The sequence below is a fragment of the Salvelinus namaycush genome, chromosome 17, assembly GCF_016432855.1.
Source record: "Salvelinus namaycush isolate Seneca chromosome 17, SaNama_1.0, whole genome shotgun sequence".
NCBI classification, from domain to species: domain Eukaryota; kingdom Metazoa; phylum Chordata; class Actinopteri; order Salmoniformes; family Salmonidae; genus Salvelinus; species Salvelinus namaycush.
In genome coordinates this window covers 8,820,756-8,842,027 of record NC_052323.1, presented here as the reverse complement: position 1 = coordinate 8,842,027, position 21,272 = coordinate 8,820,756, and the positions used below count along the sequence as shown (strand labels likewise).

Sequence of the window (21,272 nt, the reverse complement as noted above, 5' to 3'; positions counted from 1 at the left end):
TTTCATCAACATATGAGACGTTCTGAGACGCTAATATGAATACAACAATGGAGCACACTGGAATTGAAGAGGTCAACCAGACACACCAGCAGCACGAGCCCATCAGCTTTGGAATAGACCAGATTCTGAACAGCACGGACCAGTCCAGCAGCTGCATGCTGCCCAACCGAACCAGCGACACGGATTACACGCTTGCCCCAAACGTTTACACCAATGGCTATAACAGCGTCTATAACCCGGCCTGCTCTATGGCGGCTGGACTCGCAGGTTCCTATAACGTGAATATGAACATGAATGTCAGCATGAACATGAACGTTAACGTTAATGGTGGGAACGCCGGTGGTGTTATCAGGGTGCCAGCTCACAGACCCATGCCACCGAATCCACATCAGCCCCCGCCTACCCATCCACCTGGCCTCGCGGGTGGCATCACCTCAGTGACTTCAATGCCAAGTATGGGAAATGCGGCAAACTTTACCTTCCCGTGGATGGAGAGCAGTCGAAGGTTCGCAAAGGACAGACTCACTGGTAAGATTCATCTAAACTTCTGAAAATGTATGTTTCTGTAGACAAAAAAACATGTCACTAAATGGGAACATTGCTTCGTGGATTTCCCCATAGGCCTATCACATCTGATATATCCTTTCCAGTTGAAAAGAGGTTCAAACTTCAATATAATTCGTTTAAAAGTTCACATTTATTTGTTGTTTTTCAGTTGAACCCACATCCTTGCAAGCAGGGCGTATGCCTAAGCAAAACATTTTAGCATCTTGACGCTGTCAATTAAGAAGCCATGGTAGGCAATTATGTGACAGACTCATTTATCAAATCATATGTGCGACTGGGCATATGGCATGATGTGCGACTGGGCATATGGCATGAGGAATTCGATTTAACATCAAGGCCTGTCTATATGTATCATATTAGTTCATTTAAAAGGCAAATAAATACTTGCAGGTATTGTTAAGAATATATGTTGTGTACATTTGTATAATTATATGGTATAATGTCAACCGTTAAGATTGGCTTTTCGTTTAATAGGAGGGAATAAATGTGATAAATCACTGGCACCCTAATCAAAATGATAGCTTTTGAAGAGATTTCTCCCTTTCAAAATGCAATAGAACAGATATATTTCTGAATATAAAATTCACCGCTCAACACCATCCGAAGAATTTTAATAATAACAACATCAATATCAATATACCTATAATACAATTAATAGGTTAACGCCAATAATTCTAACAATCATAATAATAATATCCTAATAATAATAGAATAGAGTATTGCTGTTATTAGGCTATTATTATTATTATTATTAGTAGTAGTAGTATTGCTTATTGTAGCAGCCTAATAACAATATGACAATTTGCTTATTCTAGCTTATTATTATCATTATCAGGCCTATGATACATTTACTTTTAGAGGCATATAGTAGCTAAGCTTTGCAGTTGTGGTATATAGGCCTACTCTAGCTCCTTTCAATACAAAATGGCCCCTAAACTAGCGAGTCAGTTTACGGCAAGGTAGGCATTGTGATGCACTCCTGCAGGTGTGTTACGTAAATAATTGTGAGTGGGCTCTACTGGCCCATTTAGGCCTATAGTTGTGTATACCGACGACGATTAGAGAAGATAGCAACACTGTCACTATCAAAGGACACACTTGTTAGGCGTTTTTGACATTTCCCTTTCCACGTTGAACGTCACGACAGTAAATACAAATAATCTATTCGTGTAGGTCTTGAATAAATGCTGTCTTATTTGAATAGAACCGTCTTCAACACACTGTTGAACAACTATCCAGTTACGTCCAACCTAATTGAACCATTGAAATAAAATAAAAAGGGAACATAATTGTGACAAATTCTATACAAACTTTGAAGCATGGCATTTAAACATGTAGCGTACGGCCCGACTTGTTTATTTAATCCATAAACCTTTGAATTTACGTTTATCTTCACCATTGGGGTGTCAAGGTAAATGAGATGACATTACGAACGCTTCAGGTTTCGCCAAATGTATTGGCCTATATATGTGACATTGGCAGGTGTAATGCATTATCTATCTACTATCATTCACAGAAACAAATTATTTTTGCTGTAGGCCTAAGCACAAATGTAATGGCATAATTTATCTCACTCATGTTCAGATTTCTCTTATCTTCACGCGCTTTTAGTTTAAGCTATCATAAGACCCTATTATTGCGTATAATAGGCTTGTACAATTCAGGCGTTTAATCTGTAGAAGAAGAATGAATACATTAAAGTATTGTGTCTGGGATTGTGAATATGACTTAGGCCGTACTGTATATCAATGCCTGCAGGTCCTGAATCATTTGACCAACGCTTTTCTCGTATTTTGGGAAATTGGAAAGTGGCATTGGTTCAAAATCATTTTTCACGTAGGCTCTAGGTGTCTGGTGTTTTCGATTAGCATAGAAAAAGGCACAACACGAAGGGTTGCATGGGCCATGATAGGCCTATAGGCCTCATGTTTAATATTTTCTAATTCGACGAACATTTATTTGAACGATTAAGGAAAGAGAAGAACGAGGTAAATTAAATCATAACTCGATGGCCAGCTTTTGGCCTGTACATTTTACAATGACCATAACCTCAGCTCCCACTCCGCCGAGATATGAGTTTTTCTGCCATGACGTCACCACAATGAAGACGAAAATTATGATCATCATGTATTAGCCCTCATTAAATATTAACAATGCTATAGCGCTGTGCTTTCCTCATTAATTATTTAAACCAGAACAGATATGTGAACTATAAAATATATTGTATAAATATGCGTACCTATTGTATTCATAGTCACAAAGGGCCTCTCGTTTAATTTGGTTTATCTTTGGTGTTGGTTATGTAGCCTCATTATTACCCACCAACAAAACTTTATTTTAAGTGAGCACTTTTTGTTATCATTTGTGATCAACCTTTGAGAAAAAGGCCTATCTTGAAAGTGCTTGAAGTATTTACGGTATAGCCATTTGTCAACATTGTTTGAGACATTTATTTTTTAAATCACACATCGTAGGCTAATATTCTGATGTTTTTGCCATCGATTTCATTTGAGTTTAGTATCATAGGGGCCAGATTGTATTTCCACCTTTAAAAATAATCCCAAATAAATTCATTTCGGGAACCCTGATAGGCCTACTAGGCTACAAAAGATAGGACATTAGTTTTAGTTGCTGGATGGACTTACTTCAGCATTCAGCGCCAGTCTTTTTGGTTGACCTATCTTAAATTAATATCTCAAATCGTAAAGCGTTTCTCTGGATACTTGAAATAGACCTCTCCTTTTTTAAATAAATGATCCCTTTCATATTGAATTGCAGCGCTGCACTTCACCGCAAGCGTCAAAGCAAGTGAAACAGCGAACAGGCCTAGAATTGGAGATGCGATATTCTCAACAGACCGGACAGATTGGGAGGTACTGAAAGGGAATAACACATGTTTTTATGTTAATTGACTTGGCAGTTTGCAAGTTTGAAAAAGCAGAGAGGTGCATAAACAGATGTGTCCCATCAAGTCAACAAACATAGTTGATCTTGTGGCTCTATAGGTTCTGGGGAAATTGTAGGCTCTTGGTCTGTTGTTAGTTTCATAGCAACATATGCTTACCACCAAAGCCATTTAAACTTTTACAATATCTGCATGTATTAGCACAAAATAATATATCCATACTGTAATACACTATAGTCTTGAAGTGAGGTAACAAATAATACCAATCTATACCTCTATAATCAATGTCTTTTGATGAGATTTCAGTATTGGGAGAGTTGATAAGTGGTTATCACTCTTTAGAGAACTATAAATACCTTAAAATAACTTGATGACATATAATTACACAAACCACGAACAGATTGTACAGTTGTAAATACTATGTAATGTGTACTGCGATTACATTCCACCTGCTTGTTGTACCTGTGCAATGTCCCATCATGGCCAGTGAAATTAGAGCATGCCTTATGTTAATGCATAGCGTAAATCCAATTGTATTCCTGTAGTAGTGTTCTATCTTAGTTAAAAATAATGACCTTCCTCACAAATATATAAATGTAATGATGGCTACAGTAATTGGATATTAATGGGGAAAGCCGTACTGTTTTCTCTGAAAGTTGCTTCTATTCTCAGCCAGTGTGGCAGGGGCAAGTGGCTCTGTTTTGCCTCACAGTGTAATAAATAGCGATATATGTTCATGTTATATTTCAATACCCCGGTAAGAATCCTTTACGCACATATTTATTAGATTGCTACGCATGTAATATCCGCAGTGGGGAAGAGAGGCGCTGTCACAGAAAGGTGTTATTAAGTATATCTGGCTTTATTATATCTCCACGGTAGCATTTTATTTTTTGATATCCTTATGCTAAATCATATTACCCAGGCATCAGATTTAGTATTTCCTTTGTCATCCGTTGGAAAAAAATAAATTCTCAAAAAACAATTCTTGCAATGTTTTCTTGAAAACAAGATACCCACCTTTCAAATAAAAATTAAATAAGATCATTGAATGAAATAAAAATGTATAACACTTAACACTTTTGACCACATTCAATTTTCTCTCCTTTATGAAATACATTGATCTTGGGAATTGAATGGGGATGTGGTAGTCAAGTGAAATGTCCTATAGCCTCTGTGGCCATACTTGGTCTTTCTCAGTTATGGGAAACAGTATTTACTTCAATGAATACAATTATTGTGGTAATTGTCTGTGTGTAAACACTCTGACAACTTCTTGCAATATGGGCTGTAATTGAAAGCAATCACATCAAATTATAAAGCATGTCACTGTAAAGAGGCTGAGGGCTAAGTTGAACTAACTGCCTCATTCCATGTCTGCAGGTTTTGATAACAGACAGGTGTGTTCTGGGCTCTTGGCACACTGCTGAATTTAGTGGACTACTACGACACACTTGGCTCTTTGTTTTGGAAGCTGGTCAAAACTAGCAACATCACAGACAAAGTACAATTAAAACCTATTTTACAACGGCTAGACCTTTTGTCTTTTGTTCTATTTCCACATGAATTAGTCAATCATCATCAATATGAATAGTGTTACGTTTCAACTGTTTATTTGGAATACCTTATGTCAGAATTAAAGTTAGGTTGAAGGGAACCTTTAGCACGTTCGACTGGATGGCAGTCTGTTTGCTTGTTACTCTTGGGTTGCATATGAACGTGCTTGTACTGTATGTGCCTGGTCCATTAGCTGGTCCACAGATGGCCTGAAATAGAAGTCTAATGTGGTGTTATCTGTACCCAGACCTGCATGTTGAGCCGGGAGCAGACATGCTTGCTCCAAATGTGTGACCTATTCATTTCTATCCTTAGGCAATGAAGGGTTGGACCCTCTCTAGATTAAAAATATGTTTTTAAACACTTTTTCAACACTCAACACTTTGAGTCACTGCAATTGTATTGCAAATGTACCTAATTACATTTTTTTAAGTATTTAAAAAAATCATGTGTATTTATTTATTTATTCTGCTATTTAGGTTTATAACCAATCTGAGAGGTTGGGAGTGATTCAAAATGATTGTTGAGTGCGTTATGTGGCTTGTGTTTCATTTGTGTTTTATCTCATCTCCAGAGTGCCTCTGTGGAAAATACATTTTGATTGCTGACACTGAATTCAGGTTACTAAATTCTCAACACAGTAACATTGGTCCCACAGGACACATATGGAGATGTTTTCATATGCATTTTGGCTCCTGGTGAGCTCTCTGACAGAACTAGGCACATAAACATACTGTAAGACAACAGCTTGTGAGGAACAGGGAAGCCTGCTTCCCGATCCCTTCGACAGAAACATCTGTTTTACAGGTTATGTATGTATGACAATAAGGCTTTAGAAGGGATTTATATCCAAACATATTATATTGCGTTTATGAATGTTCTGTTTACTCATGCCCGACACCAGGGGCGCAACTTTCACTGGGGACAGGGGGGACATGTCATCGTTGTCTTCAACCCCCCCCCCCCCCCCCCCACACACACACACACAGATTCTGAAATAGCATTTTTGTCCCAATGCCAGTTTTATCATTGAAATGTGATACAAAACTCCACTTCTAAAACCAAAGTTGCGCTGCTGCCTGACGAATAGACAACATGCACAAATAATTTACCTTGTCAAAGTGCTTGAGATTGGTACTTTTCCTTTGTATCATGTTTTAATTGGTCATTTCTTTTTACAAATGTAGCGTGTACATATCGCCTAAGTTACTATGTTTGGCTGGATAGCTTAAAAAGCTAACTGTAATGATTCGGCATCAAACCAAATGTGATACTTTTGGCCTAACCAATCAGTTTAATGGTCCTGAATGGTTCAGTTGGTAAAGCATGGGATTAGCAATGCCAGGGTTGTGGGTTCAATTCCCAGGGCCACCCAAATGTGAAATCTGTTCTCACATGACTGTAAGTTGCTTTGGATGAAAGCATCTGCTAAATGTCATATATTATATATAGTTATTGTGCTAAATGACAAAAAAAGACAAATGTAACAAATCCCCATCTTGACAAAATAGCGATAAGAGGTACTTCCAGAGTACCACCACCCGACCCCCACAGCTCCATGTGGGTCCCTGACTGTGTCTCCCTTTCTTTAGCGGAGCAGGCAGAGGACAGACAAGCAGGAGACCCCAGTGGGAGGCCAGGAGCCCCCCCGGCCCTGCCAGGCCTCTGCCCTCTCCCCAAGGGGGACATCGGCAGGGTCCCTACCTGGAGCTCTATGGAGACATTAGCCAAACACTATTACCCCGAACTCGCTCACCTGCGAGACACTGGCCCATTTGCAGACTATCCCTTTCGAAAGGGTACTTGTCCAGGTGAGTCACTTCCCTGCTCTTCTTTTACATGTGTCCTTTATCTTGCCCTGGTTTGTCTTCTCCTGGTTTCCATCAGGGGTGTTAAAATACCAAAATGCATAGCTAGGTCCATAGGACAACACTCTATGTACTGAAAAACTGTATGCATTTGTTATGAGAAAGGACTGTTTTCACCTTGTAATCATATTGCAAGGTTCAATAGCCAGTAATGAATCATTAAATGTTGGCTAACTCATGTTAAAATAAATAAAAACATAGATGATGAAATATTGAATTGCGTTAGGGATGGACAACATAATCACAATTATAAGATGAGTGATCGTGCTCTGAACTCGCTCTCTCTCAGCAGCCCTTTCTCCCTTCTCGGTGACCCGGCGCATCGGCCACCCCTATCAGAACCGGACGCCACCCAAAAGAAAAAAGCCCCGCACCTCATTCAGCCGTGTGCAGATCTGCGAACTTGAGAAACGCTTTCACCGACAGAAGTACCTGGCATCGGCGGAGCGCGCCACCCTGGCCAAGGCCCTGAAGATGACAGACGCACAGGTCAAAACCTGGTTCCAGAATAGGAGGACAAAATGGCGGTAGGGGCCCATTACAGCAACGCATTACAGCAACACACTTCTAGACATTCTTTAACACTGTCTGTATCAACACTCTCACTGTTAATGTTTTTTTTTATTGTCGCTTTTGGACATTTTTTATTTCAAGTTTTTTTCCCCAAAACTGCTTTCCATTGTTCATGTTGCCTTATGTTTTATGCATTTTGATACATCAGATTGATGCAGGAAGTGTCACAAAGTAACAACTAGGCAGCTGTTTAAATTAGAGTATGGTATAGTATGTGAATTGCTTTGCTTGAGGTGAGCAAGCTTTTGTGATGTTTTAAAGGACTATTCTATGCACCCAAGGCATTTTGTTGTGACAGGGAAACACCTTTTTTGCTTAGCTTAGCTCCTACTTGTTTTTTGGAGGCCAATTCCCTTGACCAAGCACAATTAGCCCTGTTCTTAAAATGTCCTCTGGAAAGATGCTGTCCAAAGCAATATTGACACACTAGTCTGAATAATTGAGTGCATTGTCCATGGCCGAAACTCTTCCCCCTAACTCACTCAAACGGTTGTTTATGGTCATTTGAAATGAATGAGTGGACATTCAAATTATAATGCCTTACTTAACCTTTGATGACAAACAAGGAACTAAAGGGAATGCATGTACTGTAGTAGTCATTCCTGTACATCTGAGTCATCTTGAATCATAGACTCTGTGATCAGATAGTGGTCATTCACTGAGATCCAACTGATCTGGCTGACCTTCACCTGATGTGGTCAAGGATGTATTGTTGTTATCCATATTGTGAACAGCACATGGGGTCGTAGGTCATTAAATGCCGTACGAAATCCAATAGCAATAATTGGATTTGTGATGTGACTCACCTTTGAAAAGCTGGCAAATGATTTATTTCAATACCAGGTGGAAAAGTAAAGCCTGGGATCCTATTTCAATAGGTATTTATGTGCCAGGTGTCAACACAGGGCCATGTTTTCTACAGAAACATGAAAAAAAGAATGGCTAAATGGCATATCATGAATAACCAGGGAATTGGCTAACTCACTTTCCTAATTTCCAAGCTAGTTTTGGTGTGATTTTTTATATTTCCCCATAGTGTGTTGATAGGATGTGCATGAAAGATGTATTTGTGTCACAGCTACGCTAGTAACAAGCAAATGATCAAATGAACAGCAGCGAAATCAGATTACGATAATGTAGTTAACAATAACGTGTGGCTAATGGAAGGAGGATGGTGTGTATAAAACAATATTTTAGAGGTGTTTTTCTGACTCTGCTGCACATGCAGACCTAACCATCACATGGAAATACACCATATACACAAAACTATGTGGACACTCCTTCAAGTGAATGGAATCGTATATTTCAGCCACACCTGTTGCTGACAGGTGTATAAAATCTAGCACACAGCCATGCAATCTCCATAGACAAACATTGGCAGTAGAATGGCCTTACTGAAGAGCTCAATGACTTTCAATGTGGCACCGTCATAGGATTCCACCTATCCAACAAGTCAGTTTGTCAAATTTCTGCTCTGCTAGTGCTGTCCCGGTCAATTGTAAGTGCTGTTATCATGAAGAGGAAAGGTCAGCGAAGTGGTAGGCCACACAAGCTCACAGAACAGGACCGAGGTGTATAAAAATGATCTTTCCTCGTTTGCAACACTCACTACCGAGTTCCAAACTGCCTTTGGAAGCAACGTCAGCACAATAACTGTTCGTCGGGAGCTTTATTAAATGGGTTTCCATGGCTGAGCAGCCTAAGATTACCATGTGCAATGCCAAGCTTTGACTGGAGTGGTGTAAAGCTCGCCGCCATTGGACTCTGGAGCAACTGTAAAGTATGGTGGAGGAGGAATAATGGTCTGGGGCTGTTTTTCATGGTTCGGGCTAGGCCCCTTAATTTCAGTGAAGTGAAATCTTAACAATACAGCATACAATGACATTCTAGATGATTCTGTGCTTCCAACTTTGTGGTAACACTTTGGGGAAGGCCCTTTCCTGTTTCAGCATGACAACACCCTCAAAGTGTGGTCCTAACAGAAATGGTTTGTCGAGATTGGTGTGGAAGAACTTGACTGGCCTGCACAGAGCCTGGACCTCAACCCCATCGAACACCTTTGGGATGAATTGGAACACCGACTGCGAGCCATGCCTAATCGCCCAACATCAGTGCCCGACCTCACTAATGCTCTTGTGGCTGAATGGAAGCAAGTCCCCGCAGCAATGTTCCAACATCTAGTGAAAAGCCTTTCCAAGAAGAGTGGAGGCCGTTATAGCAGCAAAGGGGAGACCAACTCCATATTAATGCCCATGATTTTGGAATGAGATGTTCGACGAGCAGGTGTCCATCCACATACTTTTGGTCATGTAGCATGTAGCATAATATCCATGTAAGAATGACATACATCCAGGGCCGTAACCAGGGTTTGAGTTTTAGTGAGGTCCTAAAATGATATTTAGAGAACAAGCAAAAATTACCCCAGCCATTATCACATTGGTTGCTGAAGCTTCGTTCACCTCAGTCGATCTACAAACATATAAGCTGTGTTCGAATACTCATACTAACCATACTATTTGTGATGTAAATTGAGAATGTAGTATGCTTATTGGTCATAGTATGGATAGAGTTAGTATGCCATAAGTTCCCGGATGGCGTACTACATTCGACAAAATATGAAGTATACAAGCAGTGGACACTATTTCCGTGATTTTAGGGCCCGTAATGCAATTTTTCAGAAAATGGGCTTGGCATCACATTGTTTTCAGATTTGAAGAAAATGGCGGAAAATATGCAGCCGAAGTCCGACGAGAGCGTATACAAATTCATTGCTTTAACTAATTATGACAAATCTTAAGGAAATGTTGAGCAATGTAATAAAGTAATGACTTTTCAAATAAGTTACGCTACACCTTATGTTGGCTGACAATTTGTTGGCTACGCTATCCTTATGAACTGCAGGTCATATCATTACAGCATTAGGTACCGGTATGTTAGCTAGCTACCTAACGTTAGTTGGCTACTAATACATTGAATTTGCCAGTATATTAACTAACTACCCAACGCTTATTGACTTGATTATTCACGTCATTCTTAGCTAAGTGGTATAGTCGTTGTGTGTTCTCAATGGACATGAGTTCACTCTGGCTATTTACGCCGATTTCAGAGCACTCTCTCAGAGTGCAGAATAACTGATGAATTTAAGAATGCTCAACATTTGTTGAATATGGCCGGTGTCAGTAACCAACTAGCAAGAGGGGGCATAGCAACAGCATCAACTTCCGATAGGCAGGCGTAGCGCTAGTATGCACAATCGAAAGGATACCGTTCATTTACAGTATACTAAAATTAACTAATAGTATATAGTATGTAGTATATACTCATTAAGTATGTAGTATACAGTAGGTTAGTATGGGTATTCAAACACAGCTATAGCCTATTAGCAATACAATTAGCCGCTACATATTAACTGACATAAATTCAGCACCGGGATTAAAAAGTATAATTTAATATGTACAGAGGGATCTGTTAACAGAACAAGTATTTTATTAACAAAACGTAAACAAATTAGATTTTTGTTGTTGTTGCAATTTTAAAGCTATTTTCCTGCAATTCTATACATTTTGCCATTCCTTCAGAAAGTATTCATACCCCTTGACTTGTTCCAAATTTTGTTGTGTTACAGCCTGAATTCAAAATGGATTAAAAAAATTATAATTCCACTTATCTACACACAATACCCCATAATGACAAAGTGAAAACATGTTTTGAGAAATCTCATTTACATAAGTATTTACTCCCCTGAGTCAATACTTTGTAGAAGCACCTTTGGCAGCAATTACAGCTGTGAGTCTTTCTGGGTAAGTTTCCAACATTTGTCCATTATTATTTTCAAAATTCTTCAAGCTCTGTCAAATTGTTTGTTGATCGTTGATAGACAACCATTTTCAGGTCTTGCCATAGATTTCCAAGTAAATTTAAGTCAAAACTGTAACTCAGCTACTCAGGAACATTCACTGTCTTCTTGGTAGGCAACTCCAATGTAGATTTGGTCTAGTGTTTTAGGTTATTGTCCTGCTGAAAGGTACATTAATCTCCCAGTGTGTAACGGGTCTCTAGTTCCTCCTCCTCCTCGGACGAGGAGAGGAGAGAAGGATCGGAGGACCAAAATGCAGCGGGTTGTGAATACATAATGATTTAATTACAGACGAAGACGAAACACGAAGAACACTTGAAATGATTACAAAATAACAAAACGAAAACGTAGACAGACCTGAACTATGAGAACTTACATGTAACACGAAGAACGCACGAACAGGTACAGACTACAACAAAACGAACGAACGAACAAACAAACCGAAACAGTCCCGTGTGGTGCATAGACACAGACACGGAAGACAATCACCCACAAACAAACAGTGTGAACAGCCAACCTATATATGGTTCTCAATCAGAGGAAAACGTCAAACACCTGTCTCTGATTGAGAACCATATAAGGCTAATTACAAGTGACCTAAACATAGAAACACAAAACATAGAATGCCCACCCCAACTCACGCCCTGACCAACTAAACACATACAAAAATAACATAAAACAGGTCAGGAACGTGACACAGTGTCTGGTGGAAAGCAGACTGAAACAGGTTTTCCTCTAAGATTTCTCCTTTGCTTAGCTCCATTCCATATTTTTTTTATCCTGAAAAACTTCCCAGTCCTTAACGATTACAAATATATCCATAACATGATGCAGCCATCTATATGCTTGAAAATATGGAGAGTGGTACTCAGTAATGTGTTGTATTGGATTTGCCCCAAACGTAACACTTTGTATTCACGACAAAACGTTAACTGCTTTGACACATTTACTATTTTAGTGCCTTGTTGCAAATAGGATGCATGTTTTGGAACATTTTTTATTTTGTACAGGCTTCCTTCTTTTCACACTATCAATTAGGTTAGTATTGTGGGGTAACCACAATGTTGTTGATCCATCCTCAGTTTTCTCCTATTACAGCTATTAATATCTGTAACTGTTTGAAAGTCACCATTGGCCTCATGGTGAAATCCCTGAGCGGTTACCTTCCTCTCCGACAACTGAGTTAGGAAGGACGCCTGCATCTTTGTAGTGACTGGGTGTATTGATGCACCATCCAAAGTGTAATTAATAGCTTCACCATGCTCAAAGGGATATTCAATGTCTGTTATTTTTTTTACCAGTAGGTGCAACCTGGTCTCAGAACATTTTGTATTATTCTGAACGTAAATCCGAGAAACTCCTTTAGTATTATATGTAACGTTTCGTATGGAATGTATTAATTTACCCCATAATGAAAAAGCAAAAACAGGTTTTAGAGATTTTTTCAAATTATCAAAGTATTCAGACCCTTTACTCAGTACCTTGTTGAACAACATTTGGCAGTGATTACAGAATTGAGTACACCTGCATTTGGGGAGTTTATCCCATTCTTCTCTGCACATCCTCTCAAATTCTGTCAGGTTGGATGGGGAGCGTTGCTGCACAGCTATTTTCAGGTCTCTCCAGAGATGTTCAATAGGGTTCAAATCCAGGCTCTGGCTAGGCCACTCCAGGACATTGAGAGACTTGTCCCGAAGCCACTCCTGCGGTGTCTTGGTTGTGTGCGTAGTGTCGTTGTCCTGTTGGAAGGTGAACCTTTTCCCCAGTCTGAGGTTCTGAACGCTCTGGAGCAGATTTTTATCAAGGACCTCTCTGTAATTTGCTCCGTTCATCCTTCCCTCGATTCTAACTAGTCTCCCAGTCCTTGCCGCTGAAAAACATCCCCACAGCATGATGCTGCCACCTCCCTTCACTGTAGGGATGGTGCCAGGTTTCCTCCAGACATGAAGCTTGGCATTCAGACCAAAAAGTTCAATCTTGGTTTCATCAGACTCAAGAATCTTGTTTCTCATGGTCTGAAAGTCTTTAGGTGCCTTTTGGCCAACTCCAAGCGGGCTGTCACGTGCCTTTTACTGAGGAGTGGCTTCCGTCTGGCCACTTCACCATAAAGGCCTGATTGGTGGAATTCGGCAGAGATGGTTGTCCTTCTGGAAGTTTCTCCCATCTCCACAGAGGAACTCTGGAGCTCTGTCAGTGACCATTGGGTTCTTGGTCACCTCCCTGACCAAGGCCCTTCTCCCCCGATTTTGCTCAATTTGGCCTGGCAGCCAGCTCTAGGAAGAATTTTGGTAGTTCCAAACTTCTTCCACTTAGGAATAATGGAGACCACTGTATTTTTGGGGACCTTCAATGCTGCAGACATTTTTGGTATCTTCCACAGATCTGTTGCCTCAACATATTCCTGTCTCGGAGCTCTACGGACAATTCTTTAAACCTCATGGCTTGGTTTTTGCTCTGACATGCACTGTCAACTGTGGGACATTAGATAGACAGGTGTGTGCCTTTGCAAATCATATCCAATCAATTGAATTTACCACAGGTGGACTCCAATCAAGTTGTAGAAACATGTCGAGGATGACATATGGAAACAGGATGCACATGAGCTCAATTTTGAGTCTCATAGCAAAAGGTCTGAATACTTATGTAAATAAGGTATTTATGTTTTTTATGTTTAATACATTTGCTAAAATTTCAAAAAAACTGTTTTCATTTTTGTCATCATAGGGTATTGTGTGTAGACATTTTAGAATAAGGCTGTAATGTAACAAAATGTGGAAAAAGAGTACTGATTACTTTCCGAATGCACTGTATGTTACAAATTCTAGCTAGGTGGCTAACGTTAGCTAGGCTAGGTGTTAGCGGTTAGGGTTAAGTTTAGGAGTTATGTTAAAGGGTTAAGGTTAGGGTTAGGGTTAGGGGAGGAGTTAGCTAGACGCATCAAGGTTAGGGCTTGGGGAAGGGTTACCTGAAAGGGTTAAGGTTAGTTTTAGGATTAGGATTAGGGGAAGGGTTAAGAAGTTGCAAAGTAGCTAAAAAGTAGTACATAGTTGTATAGTTGCTGTAACGGCAGCCTTCCTCCTCTTCAAGAGAAGAGAAGGTGTAGCAGGGATCGGACCAACACGCAGCGTAGCCAGTGCTCAACATGTTTAATTAAACGATAAACAGAGAACACTTACAAATACAAAATAACAAAAAGTGGCAAACCGATACAGTCCTAGCTGGTGCAGAGAAAACACAGAGACAGGAAACAACCACCCACAAACCCCAACACAAAACAAGCCACCTATATATGATTCCCAATCAGAGACAACACAAAACACCTGCCTCTGATTGGGAACCATATTAGGCCAAACACAGAAACAGACAAACTAGACACACAACATAGAATGCCCACCCAGCTCACGTCCTGACCAACACTAAAACAAGCAAAACACACAAGAACTATGGTCAGAACGTGACAGTTGCTAATTAGTTAAAATGCTAAAGTTGTCCGTGATGAGATGCGAACTCGCAACCTTTAGGTTGCTAGACGTTCACATTTCAGCTTTAATTTTTAAAGAATTTAGAAAAATCCATCGGGGCCCCCTGGAGGTCAGGGCCCCTGGGCATGTGCCCTGCGTGCCCGGTTGGTAATTCTGCCATGATTATTAGCTTAGATCGCTTAGCTTAGACTAACTAGACAAATTCACCAATCACATTTTTTTTTATTGACATGGGCTAATTCAGTGACTGTCAGTGAGTGACATTTAACAAGAGGAACACTGCTGATGCACAACAACATTTTGAAATAGCACCTTGTGTATTATCACTTTTAACAGTAAGTTGAGACCACAACTGAGTCCCCTTGATGTCCTCATATGTAGTTACGACATACATGATTGTAAAAAAAAAATGTTTCTTCTCCATCATAATGAAATAATGGTAATCTAAAATAACTAAGGGTGAAAATGAAATAATTAAGTAAAATAATCATGTTTATATATACAGTGGGGCAAAAAAGTATTTAGTCAGCCACCAATTGTGCAAGTTCTCCCACTTAAAAAGATGAGAGAGGCCTGTAATTTTCATCATAGGTACACTTCAACTATGACAGACAAAATGAGAGAAAAAAATCCAGAAAATCACATTGTAGGATTTTTAATGAATTTATTAGCAAATTATGGTGGAAAATTAGTATTTGGTCACCTACAAACAAGCAAGATTTCTGGCTCTCACAGACCTGTAACTTCTTCTTTAAGAGGCTCCTCTGTCCTCCACTCGTTACCTGTATTAATGGCACCTGTTTGAACTTGTTATCAGTATAAAAGACACCTGTCCACAACCTCAAACAGTCACACTCCAAACTCCACTATGGCCAAGACCAAAGAGCTGTCAAAGGACACCAGAAACAAAATTGTAGACCTGCACCAGGCTGGGAAGACTGAATCTGCAATAGGTAAGCAGCTTGGTTTGAAGAAATCATCTGTGGGAGCAATTATTAGGAAATGGAAGACATACAAGACCACTGATAATCTCCCTCGATCTGGGGCTCCACGCAAGATCTCACCCCGTGGGGTCAAAATGATCACAAGAACGGTGAGCAAAAATCCCAGAACCACACGGGGGGACCTAGTGAATGACCTGCAGAGAGCTGGGACCAAAGTAACAAAGCCTACCATCAGTAACACACTACGCCGCCAGGGACTCAAATCCTGCAGTGCCAGACGTGTCCCCCTGCTTAAGCCAGTACATGTCCAGGCCCGTCTCAAGTTTGCTAGAGAGCATTTGGATGATCCAGAAGAAGATTGGGAGAATGTCATACGGTCAGATGAAACCAAAATAGAACTTTTTGGTAAAAACTCAACTCGTCGTGTTTGGAGGACAAAGAATGCTGAGTTGCATCCAAAGAACACCATACCTACTGTGAAGCATGGGGGTGGAAACATCATGCTTTGGGGCTGTTTTTCTGCAAAGGGACCAGGACGACTGATCCGTGTAAAGGAAAGAATGAATGGGGCCATGTATCGTGAGATTTTGAGTGAAAACCTCCTTCCATCAGCAAGGGCATTGAAGATGAAACGTGGCTGGATCTTTCAGCATGACAATGATCCCAAACACACCGCCCAGGCAACGAAGGAGTGGCTTCGTTAGAAACATTTCAAGGTCCTGGAGTGGCCTAGCCAGTCTCCAGATCTCAACCCCATAGAACATCTTTGGAGGGAGTTGAAAGTCCGTGTTACCCAGCAACAACCCCAAAACATCACTGCTCTAGAGGAGATCTGCATGGAGGAATGGGCCAAAATACCAGCAACAGTGTGTGAAAACCTTGTGAAGACTTACAGAAAACGTTTGACCTCTGTCATTGCCAACAAAGGGTATATAACAAAGTATTGAGATAAACTTTTGTTATTGACCAAATACTTATTTTCCACCATAATTTGCAAATAAATTCATTAAAAATCCTACAATGTGATTTTCTGGATTTTTTTTCTCATTTTGTCTGTCATAGTTGAAGTGTACCTATGATGAAAATTACAGGCCTCTCTCATCTTTTAAAGTGAGAGAACTTGCACAATTGGTGGCTGACTAAATACTTTTTTGCCCCACTGTAGTAGTTATTATAAAGTAGTTATTTTGATCAATATCACTTCTTGAGGGCATTTAACACATTTCAGGAAGTATCTGGCTTTTTGCTTTTGAAAGTAGGATTTATGATGACATGAATATGAATATTTAGGCACTGTTTTGACAACAACAAAAAAACATCTTCTTCCCACTGTGGAACCAGGAGACAGACAGCCGAGGAGCGCGAGGCAGAGAGACAGCAGGCCAACCGTCTGATGCTGCAGCTCCAACAGGAGGCATTTCAGAAGACCCTGAGCCAGCCCCTGCAGCAGGACCCCTTGTGCCTGCACAACTCCTCCTTGTACGCCCTACAGAACCTACAGCCCTGGGCAGAGGACAACAAGGTGACCTCCGTCACCTCCCTGGCATCTGTGGTCTGACTGACAGTGTGTGTGCGTGCGTGTGTGTCGGGGGGAATGGTGTGTGTGCATCTGTGTAATTCATAATAAGAATATAATAGTAATGTTGAGGATTTTTCTAAATGTGGGTGGGCCATTTGTTGGGGAGGGACCACATATCTACAGTAGACGGATGCACATTAAAATGCATTTTATGCAGACTGTTGCATTGTGGAATTGTACAGTAATATGTTTTGTTATTTAGCGTGCATAACAACCGACAATAAGGACAAGGAGGAAACCTATAGTATATGACGTTTTCTCTATGTATTTCTTTATAAACCACGTATTCTCTTTTATAGATCATATGTGGACTTCTTGGCGTGGACAGACATACATTTAGTTCCACTGAAATGGACAATGATCAATGAGTCTACTAAGTTTTTTCAGACCTGATTCTGTCAAGTAATTTTCCTACCTTACACTAGATTTTCACTCTCCCTTCAGCTGTCGGTCTAAACAGAGGACGGAGCTAAATCCTACCTGAAATCTAAAGGACACATCAGTAGATGCCTACCATCAAGACTGTCCTGTTGCCAACAGGGAAGCACTGACTCTCAGCCATATGGCAACAAAACTGGATCTGATTCCTTTAACTGGATCGGATTCCTCTAACTGGATCTGATTCCTTTGCGTTTGGCTTTGTACAATGTAGTAATGCATGTTTCCGATATTTCTGTGTGCACTTGGAATTGCCGTTGAAGTCACCAGCTTTCCAGGTGGATCCCTTCCCTGACTGCAGTTTGCAAGTGGTATTGTGGAATATCTCTTCGAGGATTCCTCATAACTTACTACATTTAAAGGTGTTTTATATTAAATGATATTGTGACTTTTTGAAAAGATTATCAAAATTGAAAGCCTGTTTTGTTGTTGTGTCTTGTGGTTCTTTCACCAGAAAGGATAACTGCATAATTTCACAAAATCACACCTCCTAAACTAAGAGTGTCCTTTACTCTAACAACCTAATGTTATTGATTATTACACACTTATTTGCATCTTTCAGTGTTACTCTTTCATTTCAATATTCCATCCTTTATGACAACTTCCTCTCCATAGCCAAACCAGCAGGGCATGTTTCATATAACACCAGAAAAGGCTGTATAAAGTTTTACACAGCATGCTTTTATCAGTAAAGTGAGAGTTACTACAGTATATACAATTTAGTGCAACAATGGTTTTTGTGAGACTGCTTGGATGCTATCGATGTAATGATTAGCCTAACTCAACACATTTTCTGGGAAACGAGGCCCAGGTGGGAGGTTTTCTGAACAGTTTGTTCTAAAACGATAGATACCTTGTGGGGAGAACAGTGTCGGGGATGTCTGTGAACCATGTCCACCCATAAACTGGACAGTCGTCAACATCCAATATCATCCATGTCAAGTCAAAACAAAAAGGTCCTATCTGAAGGCACAAAACACTGCTAATCTAGATAGATCTCTAGGTTGGGGCATATATAACTGCATTTCTCTTGTATGTAAAGGAGCTTCACTCTCTCTACTTCACATAGATCACAGATGGTTGCCCAAACCAGGAAGTAGTACTTTTCCATTGTTCAGTGTTCCCATGTTGTACTGTTTACAAAAAGGCCATACAACGCATCAGTCATTGATATCAAGAGAATCTGGAGAACCTACCTAGTTCAAAACAATTGTCAGCCACCCTTACTGCGCAGAGATGGCATGTTTTGAGGGCGTCTCACCTGGTTGAGATCCTGTCAACTGCAGGCAGTTGTCCAGGTGACGCCTACTCAACCCCCATTTCCTCTGCCCAGACCTTGGGCCTCTTTCATCCTGCTGTCTCCAATGCCATGAAGACGTGACTTGGCCCATTTTGCAAAAATTCCTCAGCCTTACTGTTTTCAAAACCATGCACTGTGTTTTGCTACAGGTGCTTAAAGAGGCTGAGTGTGTTTGTTTTTTTACCTCTCCGCCAAAAATAGCCTTATCCGTTTCCAATAAAATGTCTCCACACAAAAACAAGTTTTGGTACAGGGCACCAAAATATTACTATACATCACATGTTATAAGTTTCACTCTACCATTTTCTATTCATTAATTTTCCAGTTTTGTAAAGTGTATTGAAAGCAAAAAACTACATGGTCAGTTGTGATTTTGGATCCATTTACAGAATAAAAGGCCTATATAAAATACTTGTTTTGGATACCATACCAGCATTCACCCAACCTCTTTAGCTGCCTTTGTGTAAATGAAACCTGTTAATAGATAAACACATAAACAAGTGGTTCACACTGAGAGAAGTATCGAAGACCTCGTTTAATTTTCGAATTTGTTCTAACACTCAATCTGTTGAGCGTGTGAGGAAACCTAAAACCTTATGTTACGGTTTAGTTTCTTTGTCCTCTGCCTCAACCCTCAATGGGATCCGGCGTCTTAAGTAGCATGTACGAATTCAAAATACTTATGAATGACGCACAAATGTTTTGCACTGAAGATTCGCTTCGGTGGGAAGAAGTCAACACACATCGAAGATAAACCAATCCATAGGTCTCACAGGAGATTGGGATCTTCATTGTTTTCTTTTCAACAGATATAATCTGTGAAAAATGTTTTAGGCTTTTACCTTGTCCTGAACTAAAGTATTAAGAAAAGGATCACAATAAAATTAAATCCAAATGTATTTATGTTTATCAAACTAAATGGATTTATTGAAGTATTACAAGTTGGGGCTCTCCTGAAGGTATATGTAGCTATCTACTAAGGGCATGTGTACAGTGAACATGTTGTCACCAACCCAGAGAAATAAGTAGCATTGGCTTTCAGTGTTTTTTTTTAAACACACAAAGACAAGCTAGCCTACTGTATCATATGATATTTGACGTAAAATGGAATCTGACATGTGGGATGGAGGAGTCACCTTGCGGTAGTGACAGTAGTTTTTGTGGCATCAGTCCAGAGTTACCTGATCGTGCTGACACAAGTACTCTTATGATTCAGAGGGCGCCTGGAAGAAAAACTGTTGATTGAGTGCAGGGGCCATGTATCACCTGTTTAAATGGCTCTTGAGACAAGCCAGAGCAGACTTTGCTGCACAAACAAGACTTCAAACCACCTGCATGAAAAGCCGCCATTCCTTGATATGGGTCAGTCACCTTAATGACTGCTCTGTTCGTATCTTAGCAAAATACTTGAACCAGCATAAGGTTGCAACACTAATTATCACCATCACCATCACTTTTCAAAGAAAAGGACAGCTGACAAACCAACAATAACATTTCATTGATGTAGAAGAAACAAAAATGTCAAATCCTTAATAGGAATGAAGAATACATTAATGTGAACCCTTAAAAGTGGTCCTGTTCTTTTGACCCACAGCAACACATTACATTAAGTTGGTCTTGTACCTAGTAGTGACATTGTTATTTTTACACAACAACACTGAATCAACATGTTGTAGATAGTATTTTTGTTTTGCATAGCAATGGCGTTGAGTGATTTCTGTAATTAGAGAAATATGCACAGTTCCTTATTGCAAACACTACTTCATTACGGTGCAATAACAAAAGTAGTGATGCTATTGTAGTAGATAGTGTTACAACACAAGTATAAACGCAATTGTATGTCATGTAAAGTGTTACACACCATTACAAAACAGCAGTATCATACTACAGTAGATGTTCCAATCTCTGCAAGTATCACACACACACAGACTTATTTTTAGGTTATTTGCAATGACTCCATCTAGCGGACGTAAACCAAAGTGTATGTTCCCCCCTTTTGTCCCACCCAAGCCTTTGATTCGATTGGACGTATGATTTCCACAACTTCCTTTTCAGCTATCCCATTGGCTTACTGAATGTCACTTGCTTTTACGGAACAGAACAATAACATTCAGGGGAAAATGGCTGATGATAGCGTTCCAGATATAACCAGATTTCAAATGTATTTATTTGGTGAGCACGTCTGCACTGCCAAGTTTAATTT

At 40.0% G+C, this 21,272-nt stretch overlaps 2 protein-coding genes across 2 annotated transcripts in view; both read left to right on the top strand.

Moving 5' to 3' along the window:
• The first annotated feature begins 47 nt into the window (after window positions 1–47).
• Window positions 48–17,310, top strand: LOC120061994 (T-cell leukemia homeobox protein 3-like). The gene is made up of 3 exons (XM_039011783.1): window positions 48–528; window positions 7,187–7,424; window positions 17,094–17,310. The coding sequence occupies exons 1-3, from the start codon at window positions 48–50 to the stop codon at window positions 17,308–17,310; spliced, it is 936 nt and encodes a 311-aa protein (XP_038867711.1).
• A 3,856-nt stretch (window positions 17,311–21,166) lies between these two features.
• The window catches only part of LOC120062263 (nucleophosmin-like), a 28,603-nt gene continuing 28,497 nt past the window's right edge, over window positions 21,167–21,272 (top strand). The window contains exon 1 of the mRNA XM_039012094.1: window positions 21,167–21,241. Coding sequence (XP_038868022.1) covers window positions 21,190–21,241 — 52 coding nt within the window. The 5' untranslated portion in view covers window positions 21,167–21,189. The remainder of the gene's footprint in view (window positions 21,242–21,272) is intronic.

Excerpts from the sequence above, each read along its gene's own strand:
- LOC120061994 (XM_039011783.1), top strand. The coding sequence starts at position 48 with ATGGAGCACACTGGAATTGAAGAGGTCAACCAGACACACCAGCAGCAC. Across the intron at positions 529-7,186 it reads CGCAAAGGACAGACTCACTG|CAGCCCTTTCTCCCTTCTCG; the intron begins GTAAGATTCATC and ends GCTCTCTCTCAG. Across the intron at positions 7,425-17,093 it reads AATAGGAGGACAAAATGGCG|GAGACAGACAGCCGAGGAGC; the intron begins GTAGGGGCCCAT and ends CTGTGGAACCAG.